Below are 19,643 nucleotides of genomic sequence, written 5' to 3'. Positions count from 1 at the left end.
ACACTGGCTGTGCATTTTTTTTTTTTTTTTCATTTAATTATTTTTACGTTTGCTTCATAGTCACTTCCTTCATGACTTCACCAGCTGTATAGTTTCGGCTCTTTTATTGCTTGTTTGTAAAATACTGACCTTACTGATAAAAGTGTTCTATATAGTCCCCTCATAATGGTTTTGGTCGTCTGGTGTGAAAATAGATTTACAATTTGGACATTTCGAGCAAAAAGTGAATTTGTCGTGCCCCCTGGTCTGGAAGTGAGTGTGGATTGTTCCATTTCATCGTAAGTTTAGGAGTGAAATTTTGAGGGCCGCTCTCCTACACTATAAATGTTATGACGCCTACCCCCGGAACAATAACCCGGATGATGTACAATGCAACAGTAGACTTCATCTGCAGCCCCTCATGTTACCGCCACTGTTGACAAGCTGGACACAATATCAAATATCGGAGATATTAATGATTGGCTCAACGGAGCAAATGCACTAATTACATTTCGCACATACAAAAATTCAGATAATCCGCTTAGCAAAGCGTTCCTAGTAACTACAGCACCATGCGGCGTCCAAAAAAATCAACTGCGGGACCTCATGTTATCCTCTGGATAATGGCTGGATAGCGCTATTCAAGCTTCAAACAACCAAGATGACGCAAGTGACTAAATTTTATCCGCTGGATAAGACTTATCCGCTCTTTGAACAACTGGGGTCAGTTCAGTAAGGTGGCCATTGTCAGTAAGCATGAATCCATGGTCAATGTATTAAAAAAGTGAAAAGTACAGTAATGTCATTGTTAGAAAAAAATGAGAGTTCGCTTGTGAGCAGCACCAAGTCAGTAATTTTCCTACTGTGGTAGCTGCCCATAGCGAGTCCTTTGGTTCAGTTGTTAAAAGGTTTCGTCACCTGAAATAAAGTTTTTCGTGGCTGATAAAATTGTTCAAATTAAGTAAAAAGTCTCTGTAGGGGATTGATAAATTCAAGAGTTTGCAACTGGTGATGATGACGTTGTTGGTGGCAGGGTAGTAGATGCTCATATACAGGTAAGTAAAATGAAAAGTAGTTAAATTGTAGTTATTTAAGAGCCGCCCTCTAGAAATATTGACTATCGTCATTTCAATCTCATTCCTCGAGTCTTCGTTCCTCACTGCACAGGCTTGACCTAACGAGCGACTCTCGAGAGTTCCGTTGGAGGATCAACTTTGATTGGTGCATTTGAAAACAATAAAAATGACCAGAAGTTAAAGAGAACTTTAATATGGCGGACAATACGCCAAGAAAACTGGCAAAGTCTTCTAGTGATTACAATGTGTGTTGATGCTGCAATGACAATGTTTTTGAACAAGAACATCCCATTGATCTTTACGGACCAAAACCTAGGAAGGGATCAATTTTAGATCTCCTACAGAGGCTTACGGTAATTAAATGTGACAACGCTGACGGGTTGCCTTCAAAAATATCTGTTGGCGTTGCTATGACAAGATCCTCAAGTTTAAAACATTCACTGAAATGTTTGAAAGGTCCACAGCACAACAAAAATCAGTCATTCCATTTAAGTGCTGCAAAAGTGAACGACACAGCCATGACCAGGTAGTGACAGCCTGAACTTTGCACGTTCTTCACAACTGAGTTTGGATTTTTTTTTTCAGCAGTCAGGCTGGAGCGAGGTTGGATTTCCTTTTCACGTGTTTAGGTAATTTCTTCTGTCGATGGGGGTCCATCATAGATGCAACAGTGTAAAGTAAGCAGTCCTCACATTTGCAGAGCTTTTCATGATAGTCACAACAGCTATGTACTTGTTGATCTGAATTAAACGGCAGCGGTGTAAATCCAAAGTATCCCATGATCACCTCTCTTTTACACTTATCAGATTGTACATATATGGGGACTGGGGACATATTTTTTCTGGCTTTTGAAATGTCATAGGAATTATAAAACAGGTGTGCCTTTGATGGAAGGCCATCTCTCCCAGCCCTTCCTGCCTCCTGGAAGTACTCCTCCATTGAACATGGTACACCTATGTGAATAATCTGTCTGATATCCTTCACATCCGATCCAACACCGAAGGCCACAGTGGCAAATATAACTCTGAGTTTAGTAGTTCCAAAGGTGAGGCCATCAATAATTCTTTCTTTTTCCCTAAGAGGGTACTGTGCATGAACATGTGTAAAGAACCTGTTTTCTGCCTGGGGTGGGGCACCAATGGGCTCATACTGCTCTTTTCCCATAGCATAGCTAAAAAATGCATGACATAACGAAATAGTTTCCAAATTGCCAAAAATCACAGTAAGTGGAAATTGCATTCTTTCTTTCTTTAATGCTTTCACCAGAGGACTCAAGATTGTATTAAATTTATCATCTCCTCTGTCTGGTCTGGGTGATGATCAATGACAAAAAATAGATGCTTGGTCTGTCTGGGTTGGCAACGATTAAAACTGGGTTGAACATGCCCAGAGAGTCAATAATCTCTGTTCCCCTTTCTGTAGCAGTGGCTGTAAGCCTAAGCCAATTAAGGTACTCTTGGGAAGATGCTTCCCAGTGTATCAAGCTTTCCATAACACGAAATACAACATTGGAAAAAATTCCTCAATATTACCTGGTATTAATTTAAGCTATGGTATAACTGTAATGCACGTTTTGTCAACATAATTGGACTTTCTAGAATTTATTGATGGGAAGGTCATTGCAAATTATATGTGATGAGGCCCCTGCAACTTGAATGAAAGCTTCAGGCATGTCAAACTTTATTTCCATTGAAATCATTTTAGACAAATTTACTTTAATTAAAAAAAAAAATGTTTTTGCCAGATTGTAGTTTTAAATATGAGCAAGCTGCCTGTGTCCCAGGTATGCTTTTTACTGCAAATAAATCACCATTCGTCTGCAGTGAAGTAATTATGCAGACTGAAACTGAAAAGACAAAATATCACAAAACAATAGTCAAAAGAGGTTATTTATTTATTTATTTATTTATTTTTTTTTTGTTTGAGCTTTTACCGACCAAGAAAATACAGTGGCGAGAGACACACAGCAGAGTGAGACTCCAATTAAAGTGTGCCCTTGAAAAATTGGAATACGCATATAAAATTTACATATAAATCATTCCATACTCCATTAATATTAGGAAACAGTATGACTAAGGCGTAGTATGATTACGGTAAGTATGATTAAGAAAGCAACATGAAGTCTGATAATAAAATTCACATGCATACCAGTCAACAAGAAGATGTGTTTCGTCCACAACAATAGCACGCATACACCTTTGAAGTTCTGTCGTTTTCAGGAGCTTCATAATTGCTTTGTTCTCAAACAGGGCTTCCAGGTGAGCAAAGATCAATTGAAAGTTCTTCAGGTTTTGCAGTGGCTCAGAAAAACAAACTTGTTCTCCATCGTCGTCCTCTCCATCTAAAGCCACACGATTGGCTTTAAGAATACACGCTTTCAAACCGCACTCTTTCACCTTAGTCGCCTGATCCATTATAAGCGCATTAAGAGGTGATATAACTAATACAATTGAATAACTTTCTGTCGGTCTGAAGCCAGAATCCATGAAATCTGCGAAGGGTGGCATGATTTAGTTAACTAACGACTTGCCAAAAACGGTTGGCAGCACAGCTAGGACATTTTTCTTCTCCACAATAACATTCTTTAGGATCTGCATTTGTTTATCCCTAAGCCTAACATTTTCCCTTCCGATGACTTCTAATGCAAAATGTACAGCTTCTCCAACAGCCACGGAGGAACTCGCCATGTTCTTTTATTTTCGTTTTGTTAGGCATGCGCAATTCAACCAGAAGTCCGACATTTTCGGAGTTCAAATCGGATCTTTCCAGGGTCGCTTGTTTCCCGACTGCTGGTCAAGGGGAATGAAGACTCTGGGTAAGAGGGTGTCGTCATTTAGACAAGGAAAAATGGAATCCCTCAAATTTCTCAGATAAATGGTCTATATAAGTGATTCAATAAATATAACTTTCAGCTCAGTTTGATTCATATTTTAGCTATAGTGCGACCATCTTGGTTTTGCCGCTCTGAGAGGGCTTTCAGCGGCCATTTTAGGGCTCACTTTTAACAATTTGCCTAACCAAGAAAACGTTACAAATCCGATTAAAAACTCAATATTCAAGACAAGCAAATGTTTCTTGTTAGGTTGAGAAGCTTTTTTAAAACTGAGCCAAAAAATGGCTCAGTTTAATGCAAAATATCGCTAAAGATACATTAGTTGGCATCCTAAAACTGCATCTCAGTTAAAGAGCAATGTCTCATCTGTAAGAATTTGCGATAAAATATTTGGGCAGTTATATAGACAAAATTACAGAAGAAGTTCAAACTATACTTTTGTCAACAAACACCGCCTTCCCCTATCATGTTTGAAATACTGTGCATTCTTCTTTCGCATCTCCAGTACTGACCGGTTTGCAAACTCAACAACTCTGTTGCTTTTTCCACGTCTGTTAAACTTGTGGATGGAAAAAATGCAGGAATATTATAAGAAATCGTAAGGTGGAGTTTGCGAGAGAGACATGCTCTATCTCATGAGAGAGAATAAACGGAAGCCAAGGATTATCACTTCTAAGTAACTTGTTGTCTTCCACACCTTTACCGCAACAAATATAACACAAATATTGCAGTCTTGCTTGTTTGATACTCAACAAGTGACAGATCTGATGTACCACATGAATCTTACTGATACCTCTGCCGTTTAGAACTAGACCAGCTTAACAAGACTGTTGGTCTAAAAACGAGAAGGTGTGGGTGCTACTATATGTGGAATGTATCAATATAATTATAAATTCACAACTGGTTTTGTTTTCATATAGACCCTAATAAGTTAAATTAGTTCACATTACACAGCTCTCACTGATGAGATGGGCTGTGACTGTTCTTTCATGAAGGATCTTGCTGTTCACACCAGAGTTGATCCAAAGACACGTAATAAGTCTCTTGTAACGTTGATAGGTGATATGCAAGGGACATCAAATTTAAGCCCCTGACCCTAATGGGTTAAATTGGTTCATATTACACAGCTCTCACTGATAAGATGCTCAGTGACTTTTCTCTCATGAAGGACCTTGCTGTTCACACCAGAGTTGATCCAAAGATGCATAATAAGTCTCTTGTAACGTTTATGGGTGACATGCAAGCAACATCATGTTCAAGCCACTTTATGCTGCACCATAATTCCTCACTCTCTTTGCATCTCACTTTCTAGCGGGCTTTGTATAGCTGAGTAGATCAACAGTGTGCGAGAGCAGGAGCTTACGATATTGAACTGCCCAGTAAATAACACAACCTAATACCATTAAAAACTTGTGTTTGAGCCATACTCAAAGATAAGTCGCACCCCCAAGTTTGGCACTCAATTTTGAGAAAAACTGAAAACTTTAAAAAGAATAGTGAAGTTTGATGCCTCCTACTTTGTGTTGAAATGCTTTTGGGTCTTGACAATCTGCGAGGCAGACGTGCGAGGCACTCAGGTTAGCCTAAAAAACAGTCCGGTCAGCCTAAATAGCACTCAGGTTAGCTTAAGTAGCTCCCCGGTTAGCTTAATGGTTAGCATTTATGTTGGGGGTTCCTGCCTCGCAAGCCTCGCATGTTTGGCTCGCACATTTGGCTCGCATAGCTCGCACGTTTGGCTCGCTGGCTCGCACATTGGCCACACTCAATGCTTTTTACCATTGAGTCTTACTCTTCATACCCTTTCTGGATGCAAAATTTCGATATTCCAGAATGAAGAAGCCCTTAAAATGGCATTTCATCCGCATTTTGAAAGGCAGTTATCGTCACAACTTTGAAATTTGTTTCGTTCTGAAGACGTATCGTCCCAGGAAATGAATAACAGCTACCAGGCATTTGGGTAAAGAGAGAGGAGTAAGCACCACTACAGTATTTTCTCTCTTGTGGTTGAGAGATCAGTGTTGGTGTGATCGTCCACCAATGGCATTGCAAGCAGCTATGCGTAGGAATGAAAATTCCATGCCTGCTGGAGTTAAGTTGCTCTAGAAAAGCAAAGATCATTTGCTTAAAGGAACTTCTAGTCAAGAAGATTTGATGATACAATCTGAAGAAACAAACGGCTCTTTTATAAGCGACCACTGCTACCAAAAGCAATGAACAACAACAACAACAACAGGTTTTCATTTAGTCCTATATTTATTAATCAAATTTTTAAGAAGTATTTATGACCCTTATTTGACAGATTAGACTTCCCAATGGATATGGTCTCGTAGATAATAATAATAGCAATCTTTTAATAGGATGCTCCATCACAAGAGTGGTTTACATAGAGGTCCTATTACTAGATGTATATTATATGATGCAATTAAAATATAAAAAATTTAAGCTAAAATTGGGATATTAAAATAATTACAACATACACACTGCAAGGATTAAAAACAAATACTTAATTATAAAAAGCAGAAAAAAGACACTTCTTAAAAATTGTAAAACTTGCTGAGTTTCTTACAGTTCTCTCTAACTCATTGAAGTCTTTGAAACAGTGGTACCGCGAATGATGTTTTCCCCAATTATTTTTGATTTTGGGGAGCTTGATAGTATCGATAGATAATCCGCTCCCCCAATTTTGAGGCCAAATTTGGGGTAAAAATGTGCGGCTTATACACAAGTTTTTACGGTATGACATTTTCTTTATCATTTTGTTATAATACACACTAGGAACATCTTGATAGCACAGTTTAAAAGGAAATCAAATCTAATATCCTGGTTAGCGTAGGAAGAAATTTGACGTAAAGTGATATCAAATTGAAGCTACTCTACGCTGCCCCATAATTCCTCACCCTCTTTGCATCTCACTTCCCACCATGCTTTGTATCTTTTTTTAAATTTATCCTTGAAGTTAGAATTAATAATGCTTGGGAAATACATAGGCAAGCAAAAACTATAACGTATAACTACGCCCTGGCTAAGTGGCTTGATACCAAGCTCAAGCTGTTGTCGTTAAATCAACATACAATTACCGTCATCTTTGATTTCGTTAATGAAGTGCAAGATCTTATAATTAGTGCTGGTAGTATTTTGGTATCATATGATGTGTCATCTTTGTTTACCAACGTGCCCTTGAATGAAACCATCGAGATCTTCGGTGAGAAAGTCTTCAAGGACAACTGGTTTAACTCTACATATGACTTGAACATATCAAAGGAGGACATTGTTGATCTCCTGAGTGCGGCTACGAAGGACCAGCTGTTCCAATTTAACGGTTCCCTCTATGAGCAAATCGATGGAGTGGCTATGGGTTCCCCCCTTAGTCCGTTACCAGCTAACATGTTTATGTCATCGTTGGAAGAAGAAATAAATATGGTTGGCAACTTGCCTCCTTATTACTGCAGATTTGTCGACGATGTTATGCCAGATATCCCCACAGCTATGGATTTCCTTAATACCCTCAACCATGCCCACCCTGCTGTCAAGTTTACCATGGAGATCGAAAAGGATGGGATGCTCCCATTTCTCGGAACCCAGCTCTTACATTTAGTGCCCCAAATTAAGACCAGTGTTTACGTGAAACCTACTTATACCAGCTTACTTCTCCATTACCAGAGTCACGTAGACAACTGGTACAAACAAAGCTTATTAACATTTATGCTGGATCGTTCTCACCGGTTATCCTTGTCATGGATTTACTTTTCGGACGAGTGTGAACAGTTTACAAAATTAGCAGTTGAAATAATTTGGGTTTTATAAACAAGAAGAAAATGCTTGTCTTACTGTCTTACCTGTCAGCCATTTTGACAAGCAGGAAAAACAAGCGCAACCATATTCGTAATTTCTCCGAAAGTACCCTTTCCACATAAACCAAATTAGCAGCAGAGATTACACAGATATCGATGGTTCTAAATATCATAAAATCAATTTGGGGAAAAATATATTCTGGCCATGGGTGCTGAAGACACCTGGGATAAATTGCAAAAAATTGCAAAATTGGTAATTTTGAGGGCTCTAGTATTTGGCGCAAACAGGCTTTAGAGAGAGAAAATCAGCTTCAAAAGTATCTTTTATCATCTTGTCTGCTACCTACATTTAGTAAATAAGGTTTTGGCCCACGATTTTGATGAAATATAAATTGATACAAAACCTACCTTAAAGGTTTTGGGAATTTCTTTAGGATGTGTCTCTCCTTCGCACGCTCCGTTTTTTTTACCAAATCTAGCACAGACTCCAACCTAACAATTCTCCTATCGAATATCCAGTTTGCCGTGTTTCAGACCAGAGATGATGATACAAGTAGCGCGCATACACTTGACAAAGAATAGTTTACAAGGTCCAAAACATGGTCGTAATACTTGTGATTTCTGCCGTCGAGCACCTAAATTTATCAATATTATCCAACCAGGAAGTAAAGTAAATGTGTCGAGATCAATGTACAAAGCAAATGCATGCCTTTGAACAATCCAAAGTAACGTCTTTGGCTAAAATCGAGTCAGATATTGCGATAGTCGACAAGCCAAGAATGGTGAAAAACTGAAAGCATAGACCGGAAGTCCAAGCACAACTGCTGACCGGATGTAAGACAATGCAATGGGATGTAACACCGGGTGTAAGTGTAATGATATCCTCTTGTAATGGGGTTGTTTTACTATGGCAATGGTGAAGAAAGCCAAAACAAAAAAAAAAAAAAAAAAAACGAAAACAGAAAAACCGAATTTAAACAAAAACAAAGGAAATGAAGCTGAACTGAATCTTGGGTAAAAATTGAACGCATGATCATAATAGCCACACCCACCCCCCCCCCCCCCAAAAAAAAATAAAAGATTGCTTTTTAGACTGTGAAAATGCAATTACAAATTCAGTTATGATTAACTATTCGTGGCAAGAGAATGAAAAACTCGCACGTGAAATGTTACAGTTATTTACCTTCATGGCAAAGAAAGCTAAAGAATAAGATCCATTTCGTCGCTGATTTCATCGCGGTTTATACCAAGAAGGCTTGGAAATATCCCTTTGGCATTCACTGAGTTTTAAATTGTTTCCACTGCACTCACAAACGTCCCTTTTGGGATTTGAAAAAGAACAACTTTCCATTGTCCCGACCAGGATATTTTCCTTGACATGACGATATGCAAATTTCCCTTACAGTGTTTTTGATTGACGGCCAAATTTACTTCCGGTCACCCCTTTACCCGCCAAAAAAAAAACAACAACAAACAAATAAACAAACAAACAGAAAGAATGCCAAAATTTGGGCAGGTATTAAGTACTGAATGTGAAAATTTATCGGCCTGGAGAAGACTTATTTATTTCTGGAGGAGAGGTGGGTCAAAAATTCCAACTTCGTAACTTCTAATGTGTACGCTAATGCCCCAGAACAGCGACGTATCCTACATGCAGGCCATCCTTAACATCCAATAATCAATGAATTAAAAATACAAACACACCCAGGAAAAATGGGCGGCTTATGTGGTTGCGTAAAACGATCAGTGAAGCGCTTTATTTTGTCGTCTTTATTCACCACTGTAAAACAGTCATAAAAGCGGATCAAAAGTCGTCCTTTTATCCCTCTATCAATGATATATTGTACCAAAAATATCTAAAAAAGAGACAATGCCATTGCGACAATCTCGCTTTATCTGAACCTACAAAAACAAACAAACAAAAAGTGCGTATTTCGCATTCTAAACTACATCTGGTCAGCAGTTTTGCTCCTTGCATTTCCGGTCTACATACGTTTGGTCGTAAACAGGTCATAAACAACAATTTCTTCGCTTCTCAACCATGTACCACGGAGTCTACGGCTCGATTTAGCCAAAGACTTTATTCAGAATCAACGCAGACATGCATTTGCTTAGCTGTGATCTTGATGCATCTATTTAACTTCCTGGATGGTTTGTATTGATGAATTATTTCGATACTCGACACACGACTGTGTTTGACCTGTTCGACTGTTCTTTATTCGGATTAATGCATCATCATCTTTGGTCTAAAAGTAGATGTTCGGCGAGGCTAGCAAGTTAGATTTGTCCTTTCCGCTAGAGTCTGTGCAAGATTTGGTCAAGAAAATGGAGCGAGCGAACTGAGGAGAGACCCGATCCTATACGACAAAAGCATCCTGAAGAAATTCCCAAAAGTTGCAAGGTAGGCTTTGTTTCAATTTATATTTCATCAAAATTGTGGGCCAAAACCTTATTTACTAAATGTAGGTAGCAGACAAGATGATAAAAGATCCTTTTGAAGGTGATTTTCTCTCTCTAAAGCCTATTTGCGCCAAATACTAGAGCCCTCAAAATTACCAATTTTGCAATTTTTTGCAACTTGCCTCGGATGTCTTCAACACCCATGGCCAGAATATAATTTTCCCCGAATAGATTTTATGATATTTATAAACTTCAATATCTATGTAAGCTCTGCTGCTATTTTGATTTTTTGGGAAATAGTACTTTTGGAGAAATTACGAATATGGTTGTGCTTGTTTTTCCTGCTTGTCAAAATGGCTGACAGGCAACATAGTAATATGAACATTGTCTTCTTGATTATAAAACCCAAAATACTTTAATGGCAAATTTTATTAACTTGGAGAGTGCCTCTACCATCTGTATGAATTTCGTTTGATTTGGTTCACATGCACTCGAGAACCAGACTCGTTTATTTTTACTATTTGAGAGTGAATTTTTTGGTCTAAACATAGACCTCAGGCCAACGTGATCAAGTGCGGTTACCATGGCAACGTCACGCCTGCCGATCCAAATATGACTGTTTTTGTTCATCCCTCCAGGTAACCTACCTCCACACAAAAGATGAAGGGAGGTTAAAAATTTTCATTTCCAACTTCACTTTCCTGGAGAATTGCTCTTAATTAACGAAATGCTGTACATCAAACAATAAAGACCACGCTTGAATGTACAAACAGATTCCATCCGCGCCAAAGTATTTATTTAAATACTCCATTATCTAAATCTAAGATCTTACTCCCTTGAACTCGCTTACCGTAAATGATCTACTAAACGCCCCCCTAAGCTGACAAGTTTGTATTAAACGCTCCTCTCTAACAAACGCCCCCCTTCCCTGAAAACCACACTTAAACTAGAAACAGATGTACAATACAATCAATTAATTTATTTGTGTTCTTGCTTAATTAACACCGGTGTGCGAGTTGCGTCTTGACATTGAGCTATAAGAACTACTAGTACCCTTTTCCGCCGCTTTGTTTGTACCATATACCGTTATGGATTTGTAGACGGTTTAGATTTATCAGCAGACAGACTTGATAGTCTGCTCAAACTCTGTCATTTAGGTTATTGTCATACCGTATTTGAGTGACCATATTACAGTTATTCCTTGAGAATGGCGTCATGACGTCGCCGAAACGTCGGACATTATATCGCTAGTTTTTACTTGCCTATGCCTTTAAGTTACGTGTACGAAAATGGAAAGAAAACAAATGGTTTGGCTCTAACTAGCTTGAACAAAGCTGAAAATCACAACATTATGTAACTGAGAGATGGCAATGCCTTCCAATAGGAAGTGATACCCCCTCGCCCTCTAGGGGCTGACGTCATGGAAAGCAGGGGATAATCCATAATGTAAAAGCTCAATTTTACGTAACTGATGAAACAGAAAGTACCTACTTATCAATTATGTAGATCATGTTTACTTTCATATTCATATTTTATAATTCTTTACATTTTTCACTCTTCGGTAAAGATTGCTCACTGCAAGTTGAATACCAGAACTTGATTAAAAAGAACACATAAAATTGTTATATGTCAGGTAGGGAGAGGTACCCTTCATGACGTCATTGCTAGATTATATAAAAAAGCGCTCTCACTTCTCAGAACCAAAGGTGCATTTGTGCAGCCTTTGTGGGAAAAGTTTCTCTTCCAAGAGTCTTTGGAAAAGGCGCCAAGAATCCACTTATCACACAAGAAAACATCCCAATAAGAAGTATGAAATTCCATCTTCCTACACCTGCCATATTTGTCAGAAGAGCTTAATAATAATAATAATAATAATAATAATATTTTTAATGCGCAAATTTCATGAAATGTTCAAATGCGCATGACAAGATTAAAAACGGAATAAAAAGCTAAAATTAAAATCAACTCTAAACTTACAATGATAAAAAAAATTACAATTAAAAGCAAACTCACTATAATAACAACAACTATGATAAAAATGAATGACGGAAAAGGTGAGTTTTTAGCTTGAAATTAAAATTGCTAATTGTGGTGGCGTTTCTTATGTCAAGTGGTAGCACATTCCAAAGTTTCGGTGCAGCAGAAGTAAAAGAACGGTCACCAAGTGTAGCTGTTGATGTAAAACGCGGATAACTAAGTAAAAGTCTATTGCTAGAATTTCTTAGATTATATATGGATGGGAGCCTAAGAGAAATAAGAGACGATAAATAACTAGGCACTAAAAAATTAAGAATCTTAAAAGTAATTAAAAGTATTTTAAACTCGATTCTGTATCTAATCGGTAACCAGTATAATTCATAACAACGAAGACAATTATAGAAATCACCTGAAGACCCACCAACCAGAGGAGGTAGTGAATGATTTACACAACGATTCACTAGAGTGTCCACCTGGCTTGGCTGCTAGCTTACCAGAGGATTGTCAACAGTACTAAAACACATCAAAGTGTACACTCTGCGACTGGAGAAGGATAGTGACAGTGACATGCCTCACTCCATCCTCTGGACCCAAAGAAATTCTTTTAAGAAAAACATGTCATTTGGATTTATTTTAAGCAATGTTGAAACGGGAGAGAAGAGATATTACTATCCCTAGCAAAATGGTTTCATTTTTGACCAGCCTCTTGTTGTCGCTGGCAAGGATGATCCACAGAGAGTGTTGCAGCGCATGGGAGAGGTTGATTGGGTTGAGTACGTGAGACAACAGAAGCCCAACAGCAAGTGGGGGATCGCATTGCTAACCATCGTTGCCTTTCAAGTACTCCATCTGGTGGACAGGCCTATAGGGCATGGGGAGAAAGGCAAGTTGCCCAAGTGGCTGATCGAGAATCGGGGACTAAATGAACTGGTTATAATTCAGAGCACTGGCAAGTTATATGCTGACAACTTGTGCTATTTTTGATGCTTAGCACAGCACCCGGGTTATGGTTTAAAAAAGTCAAAAGAATTGGCATCTCGCATTTTCGACACAGAGAAGTCAATCTGGCGTCGGTTGTTTGAAAGCCGATTAGCGCTAACCCACGATTAAATCGGCCTAATCTACGCAATAAAATTATCCTTTGATTAAATTCTGTTCCTCAAAGCTCGATTAGCACTATCCAAGGATTAAACTAACGGTTAAATTTAACACACGTAGCGAGGTGGATTAACTCGCTAATCGAGGGTAATCTTCCCTAAATAAATAAAAAATGGTGGACTTACTGCTTGGTGGTTTGGGTTTAATGCCGGGTACAATTAGAAGAAAAGAGATTGATCTGTTTTACTTCAACAAATTAATGCATCAGTTAATTCCAGCAGTGCCCCCCCCCCCCCCCCCCCCGGAGTAAAATGGAGGCAAATGCCCTTCCCTCAGGCTCCTTCAGAAAACGCTGCTCAAGATATAATAAATCAAACTGAAAGTATAATCACCATTATTTTGTATGTCCATTTATTACATGTGCATCTATCCTTCCATTGTTCATTTTCTTTCATTTCACTTATTAATAACAAGCCACATTTGGGTAAAAATTTCCCAGACAGCACTACATGACAGTTGCTTTTTGTTTAATATTTTTTTCAATTATTCCTTCATTTTATTTTGGCATGCATAATTCATCAGTGCACATTGAACATTAAAGCTTGTTATCAAAAAGGAAAAAAAAACTTTAAATAAATGCTTAAATACAGTACAGTATCAAAGAATAGAAGACACATGATCTCAACCTCCAAGGGACAGGAAGGAGAGGACCCTAGGATGGAGGCTGTCATGATCCTTTAACAAACAAATGCAAAATGAAAGATTTGATTACTTAATTACATTTGATCCATATTTTATCAACAGGTGATGAAACAGATAACATGTGCCAGACCAAAACAGCTAGGGTATCAAGTGCCCTGGGGTTGTCCTGTGGGTAAGCAAATACCCAGCTCCTGTGTAGTGATAAAATTTCAAAAGCCCCAACCCAGGATTAAAACCTACGAAAATGCCTAACTATTACCTGGGAGGATGGGCACAGCTGGAACCTCGTAACCTTGTCAACAAACCAAAGAACAAACAAACATGATAGGTACATAAAATTACATTGAACAAGTTTACATTGAACTATCCCTCAATTAAACTGGAATCAAATTTACATGTCAAAGAATTGTTACCTAATAGAGGTTCTGTTTCATTTCAGGCATGTTTACAAACATTGTAGCGAGATGGCCAGGCAGCACGCACGACAGCTTTATTTTCACTGATTCACAAATTGGCCAACAACTTAATGCCCAGCACCAATCCCTGGAAGATGGTTTTCTCTTAGGTGATAGTGGCTATCCTTGATGACCCCTTACTTGAATCCAGGCACCAACAAGCAGACAGAGTTTAACAATGCACATACACGAACATGGGTAGCAATTAAGCAAGCATTTGGCGTGTGGAAACGAAGGTTTCACCAGCTACATTCGGAGATTAGGATGAAGCCAGAAAAAGTATGCATGATGATTGGAGCTTGTGCAGTTTTGATCAACATAGCAATTTTCAGGAACGAACCTCTGGATGGCCATGCTGAAGCTGATGATCAGCCTGATCTTATTTGCTATCGTGGTCCAGAAGATGACAAGGTCATCAGAGACAACATTTGTAATACTTTTTGTCTGACACTTTTTGTTGATCTCTATTTCTTAAAGAAACCAGCTTAACTGGGTTGTTGCAACAGACTTTAGTAGTCCAAAACCCCTCAACTGTACTTAATGATACAAAAATGGGAGTGACTGAGATGACCCATGGACTTCAATAATTTAATTTAAGGACCACTATTAAACCATTACGTTATCTGAAAAGTACAAAGATTTGTATATTTCCAAGATCTGAGAGAAATGGTTCCATGTTTTGGCTTTGAAAAGTTCATCGAGATCACATTTGCAACACCTATTGGAAAAACAGCGCGCAGTATGTGTAGCTTGGAAGTTTTATTATAAAATGCTTGTTATGTAACTTTTTGTTTGACCATTTTTAACACTCACAACACTTTTTTTAATTTTGTAGAATGAGTTGTTCACTCAAAATGTGGCTTCAAGTAAATCTGCCCCACTCACTTAAATAAATTATTTACTTGTAATATATTGAAATTTAAGACCATAATATTGCAACATAATCGCAACATAAATTTGACTTCACTGTACATGTTGGATTTGTTGTTGATTGATAATTTTAACAGTGCACTCTTTTTTAACAAGAGTGCACATAAATGCCAAGGAGTTGTTGACTCAAAATGTGGCTGGAAGTAATTTTGCTCTGCACACATGAGTAAATTATTTAACTTGTCATAAATAGAAATTTATGACCACAGTAATGCAATTAACACAATTGCAAATAAATTTGACTAAAGTAAATGTACATGAAAAAAAATCCATAATAGTAAATTATTAATGACACAATCCTTGATGTACTGGGAGCAACAGTATTTCATGCTCTTGTATTTAGGTTATTCAGTGGGGATATTGGTGTCCCCTTGCAACACTTTTTGCTCCAAAAGATACTCCTCCAATTCTAATTTTCTCTTTTTTAAAGTCAAATTTTCTCGTTTGGCAACTAATGCCTTGAACTGTTGTTCAAGGACATCATCATGTGTAATTCGTTTCTTCACTTTTCTTTTCTTCTTGAACTTCATCTTCAACATTTTCACCCAGACTTCTGTCAATATTGGACAAGAGTTCGGCAGAAACAGTAGCACTTTCAATAGGTAATGTAGCTTCAGAGACTAGAGAGAAAAAAAAAATTTATATCAATTACTATTAATATTATTTTGTCTGATTATAATCACTTAATGGTTGTAACAATTTCATTTCCAACACTTCCAATCGTACGGCACCAAATCTATTTGTACAGCCTAGCGAGTACAGTTGCTCCATCTAATTCAATAGAGCTAGCTTGTATCTAGTTGTTAAACAACTTGCCAATTTGCTCAGTTTTTTTATAAGTTTACATGTACAAGGATTTGACCATGATTGACCATTCAAATTTAAGCTTAAGCTTACAACAGAAGCAATTATTGCTATTCATTTAGTATAAGCTAAAACTCATTATGCAAGCTCCTGTAGGATCCGCTAAAATGTGGCTCAGTTGAATGTAAACTTCTAATAACCAAAAAAAAGTTTCGTTGTCTTCATGACAGCATTGTCAATTTCAAATGTGGAATGTGATGGAGCTTTTACAGTTATTTTTAGTTATGTATATAAGCTTAAGCTTAACCTAAATGCAAAGACTTATCTTTTCCACACACGTATCCAGACTTTTCGTTCTGTCAGAAAAAAGCAAAGCGGCTGTCAAATCACGTAGACAACGCGAAAAAAAACATGGCAGGTCGACTGTGTGCAAATATAATCACATGACAAGTTTCGTAACCTAGGAACAACCGTATTGTTTACATACCTGTCTCAAACCCATTCAAGCCGCTGAAACCTAGCATGTCTTCAAACACTTCAATAATTTCTTTACTTGAAACACTTAAGGGTTTCGGCGGCGGCCCTCCTCCAGTCTTCTTCGACTCTCTCTTGAATTCAGAAAACTCTTTTTTTGCGGTACTGTGAAGGTTTTTCCACTTGTCCTTCACTTCGGACACCATACGGTTTGCTGTACCCACTACATTAACAGCTTGCATAATTTCTTCCCAGATTTCTTGTTTCTTTATGTTGGTGACATTGTTAGTTTCGACTGAATAGTTTCCAGGTGTTTTTTAACATTTTCAGTAATCATGCCAATTTGGTAAACAGAAAAGTTGGGTTTTCGTGTTCTTTCTTTTGCTTCAGAGTTGATTTCTGCGCGCCCTGCAACACTTTCCGCCATTATTTTTTTCCTTCAGGTACGGCCCTCACATCCTTCTTTATGTTTTTTTTGCGTGCGTAGCCACGAAGGTGCGAATAACTGGTTTTACTGGTTTGATCTGAGCTAAATCGGGGGATAGTTAATCAAGGATTAAATCTGCTTTTGAGAACAGCTTTTTATCCCTGGATTAGTTATCCCAGGAATAACAAATTTAATCATAGAATTAACGCTAATCATGGGTTAGTTAAATCGGCTTTCGAACAACCAGGCCCAGCTTCTCCTTGCCGCCAGTCTTGAAACCCCTCAGGCCGGAAAAAGCGGGTGTATTTTCAAATATTTCAATTATTTGCTCGCTTGACTGTGAGGGCTGCTTCAGTGGGGGTCCACCACGAGTTTTCTTGGAATCCTTTTTGAATGTGGAGAACTCCTTTTTAGCTGTTGAGTGGAGATTCTTTCATTTGTCCTTCACCTCTTGAATGGTGCAATTCGCTTTTCCCACTGCGTTCACGTCTTTCGTTATCTCTTCCCATATTTGTTTTTTTTCTTGTTGGTAACATTATTTGTCAACTTTGACTGGATTATGTCAAGATTCTTCTGCACACTTTCTATAATGACAGACATTTCATTGATAGAAAATTTTGGTTTTCTTTTCCTCTCAGCCTTAATCTCAACTTCATTTTCCGCCATTTTCCTTTCCTTCACTTTTTCTCCTGCGCAAAATGGAAACGTCTTGCACCAGATATTTGAAAAACTGGTAAATCCGGTTTGAACCATCACTAATCCAGGATTAGTTAATCGAGGGATAAATCTGCTTTCAGCAACGTTATTTTATTCCTAGATTAGTTATCCTTAGAATAAATAATGTAATCGCCATTTAACCGTTAATTGGGGGATGGTTTAATCAGCTTTCCAGGAACCGGGGCCAGACGTGCGTTTCTAAAAACTAACGAGAACTTTTCGGGCACGAAAACATTTCAGGGTGCTTTTCGGGTGTTTTTCTTGGGTCCCGAAAAGTGTTTCTCAAAACACCCGAAAGTGTCCCGAATTGCCTCCCGATATTTTCGGGTCGGCCATCTTTATTACTGATTCTAGAATGCCTGTTATCTACATCAGAAACAAGCGCTGTGATGCTAAGATGCATATAATGTTTTACTTCCAAAGGATAAGTATTCTTTTACTCATTTTACCAAAATTTTCCAATCAAAAGACATCGACAAATGCCGAAATCTCTGCATTTGCAGCTCAACAACGGGAGCTCAACATTTTTGCGCCGTGCATGTGGGTTGTTTTCTTGCATAACATGATATATAACTCATCTACTTTTTTCAGTCAGCCTGCCTGACATCAGGGCATTCAGCGGTCGTCAACACGGCTTCAAAAATTGTCAAATTATCTTTGGATGACTATGACATATTTGTTTTGTACCTTTTGAACTTACAAACGATGGAAAACACTCTGATGGCTGCAAGGTTTATTTGCGGTTGCTTGATATAAAGCTTAATTTTTTTACGGTGTTGTACCCATAGACAGCTAAGGACTTTACAGGTAAGCTTGAGTTTTACTTTTTTTGTTTCGTATTTTCGATGTGAATTATCTTACAACTGGTCCAATCCAGTTGCCTGAAAGCTGGCTGGTGTAATTGAAAGACTCGAACACCATTCCTGCCATTCGCTTTTCAGTTGTCAGCATTCTTTTTTGTAAAGTATTGAAGTTACTTTATTTAACCCAGAGAAATGATAGAGTCAGTATATACAAGACGATTCTAAAAATGCTTGTCTTTTCACTGAGGAAATATATAAGCTTGTATTCTGTGATCATGGTTTTCTTGCAATTGAAAAGCTTTGAAGTCCTCGGCATTTTGGCGGGAATTTATGTGGTCGCCACGTCAAACGTGAAGCTTGTGGCACCGTCTTTGGAACCGGAAGTGGCCCTTTCAAGTCTTTGTTCATAAGGTAACCTTTAAAACATGAATTTTCCAATTAATTGAGATAATTAATTTGTGTGGGAAAAAAACTAGCAATAAAGCTAAGGAAGTACTTGAAGTTTCAAAATGCTCGTAGAATTCCACGAGCTTAGTTTAAAGTAACGCTTGGTCTTGCATTCCTAGGATAAAAATTGAAATGATTATTGCAATCGTGTTCAAGTTTTAAAGGATAAAAATTTAAGTTGTAACTTCACGGAGGAGCCAAATGTTTCACTGAATAAATGTCAGGCTTCATGCCTCTCTCACGTAAGAATTTGATAGGTTTCCTGATTTGCATAATTATGTTGCGGTAATTCTTGGTTTCTCGTTTTTTCTCCTCGCAATTCCTAATTCCGGTTGAAAAGCACTTGTTGCACAAAGAAAAGGCGGGAAATTCTGGTGTTTGTCCGTTACGCTAAGTGGTCAAAGTGGGAAAACTGTCAAATTCTCACATGGCTGGTGCTTTAGTTGAAATCCAATGTTGAAATTGTTGGAGCAGCTTAAAGTGGCATTTTGCATTCTTCTTTTCAAGGGTGCAATCTGGAAAGGGGAATAAAATCAATTTGGCAATAATCAAATAATTATAACATCTGGAATTTTATTCTTGGCACTGGTCAACTCTTATGTACCCAACTACGTAACAAATTTTATCAATCCTATCTTGTTTTTTTTTTTTGGCAAAAGTTAACTTTCCAGTCGGTCAGACCAGAATTAAAAGTGAAAGATGAAAGAAGTAAAATTTCATGGAAATCTTT

The 19,643-nt window shown here is 38.0% G+C and overlaps 1 protein-coding gene and 2 pseudogenes across 1 annotated transcript; 1 reads left to right on the top strand and 2 right to left on the bottom strand.

Moving 5' to 3' along the window:
• Window positions 1-1,543: 1,543 nt before the first annotated feature.
• LOC146476885 (bifunctional 3'-5' exonuclease/ATP-dependent helicase WRN-like) lies at window positions 1,544-3,742 on the bottom strand (annotated as a pseudogene).
• A 1,114-nt stretch (window positions 3,743-4,856) lies between these two features.
• On the top strand, window positions 4,857-7,692 carry LOC146476884 (uncharacterized). Its single transcript, XM_085113887.1, has 2 exons — window positions 4,857-4,920; window positions 6,845-7,692. Exons 1-2 carry the CDS (start codon window positions 4,857-4,859, stop codon window positions 7,690-7,692), a joined length of 912 nt encoding a protein of 303 aa, XP_084970013.1.
• A 7,893-nt stretch (window positions 7,693-15,585) lies between these two features.
• LOC146476883 (uncharacterized) lies at window positions 15,586-16,946 on the bottom strand (annotated as a pseudogene).
• Between the last annotated feature and the right edge of the window lie 2,697 nt (window positions 16,947-19,643).

This window comes from Pavona decussata, unplaced genomic scaffold (assembly GCF_977016875.1).
Source record: "Pavona decussata unplaced genomic scaffold, jaPavDecu1.1 SCAFFOLD_72, whole genome shotgun sequence".
Classification (NCBI taxonomy): Eukaryota; Metazoa; Cnidaria; class Anthozoa; order Scleractinia; family Agariciidae; genus Pavona; species Pavona decussata.
The sequence above is the reverse complement of the archived record's forward strand: the minus strand, read 5'-3'. Positions and strand labels throughout refer to the sequence as shown.

Bases quoted from the DNA above. Each gene is read 5' to 3' on its own strand.
- LOC146476884 (XM_085113887.1), top strand. From the start codon at position 4,857: ATGGGCTGTGACTGTTCTTTCATGAAGGATCTTGCTGTTCACACCAGA. The intron at 4,921-6,844 runs GTAATAAGTCTC...TTATCCTTGAAG, and splicing joins CAGAGTTGATCCAAAGACAC to TTAGAATTAATAATGCTTGG.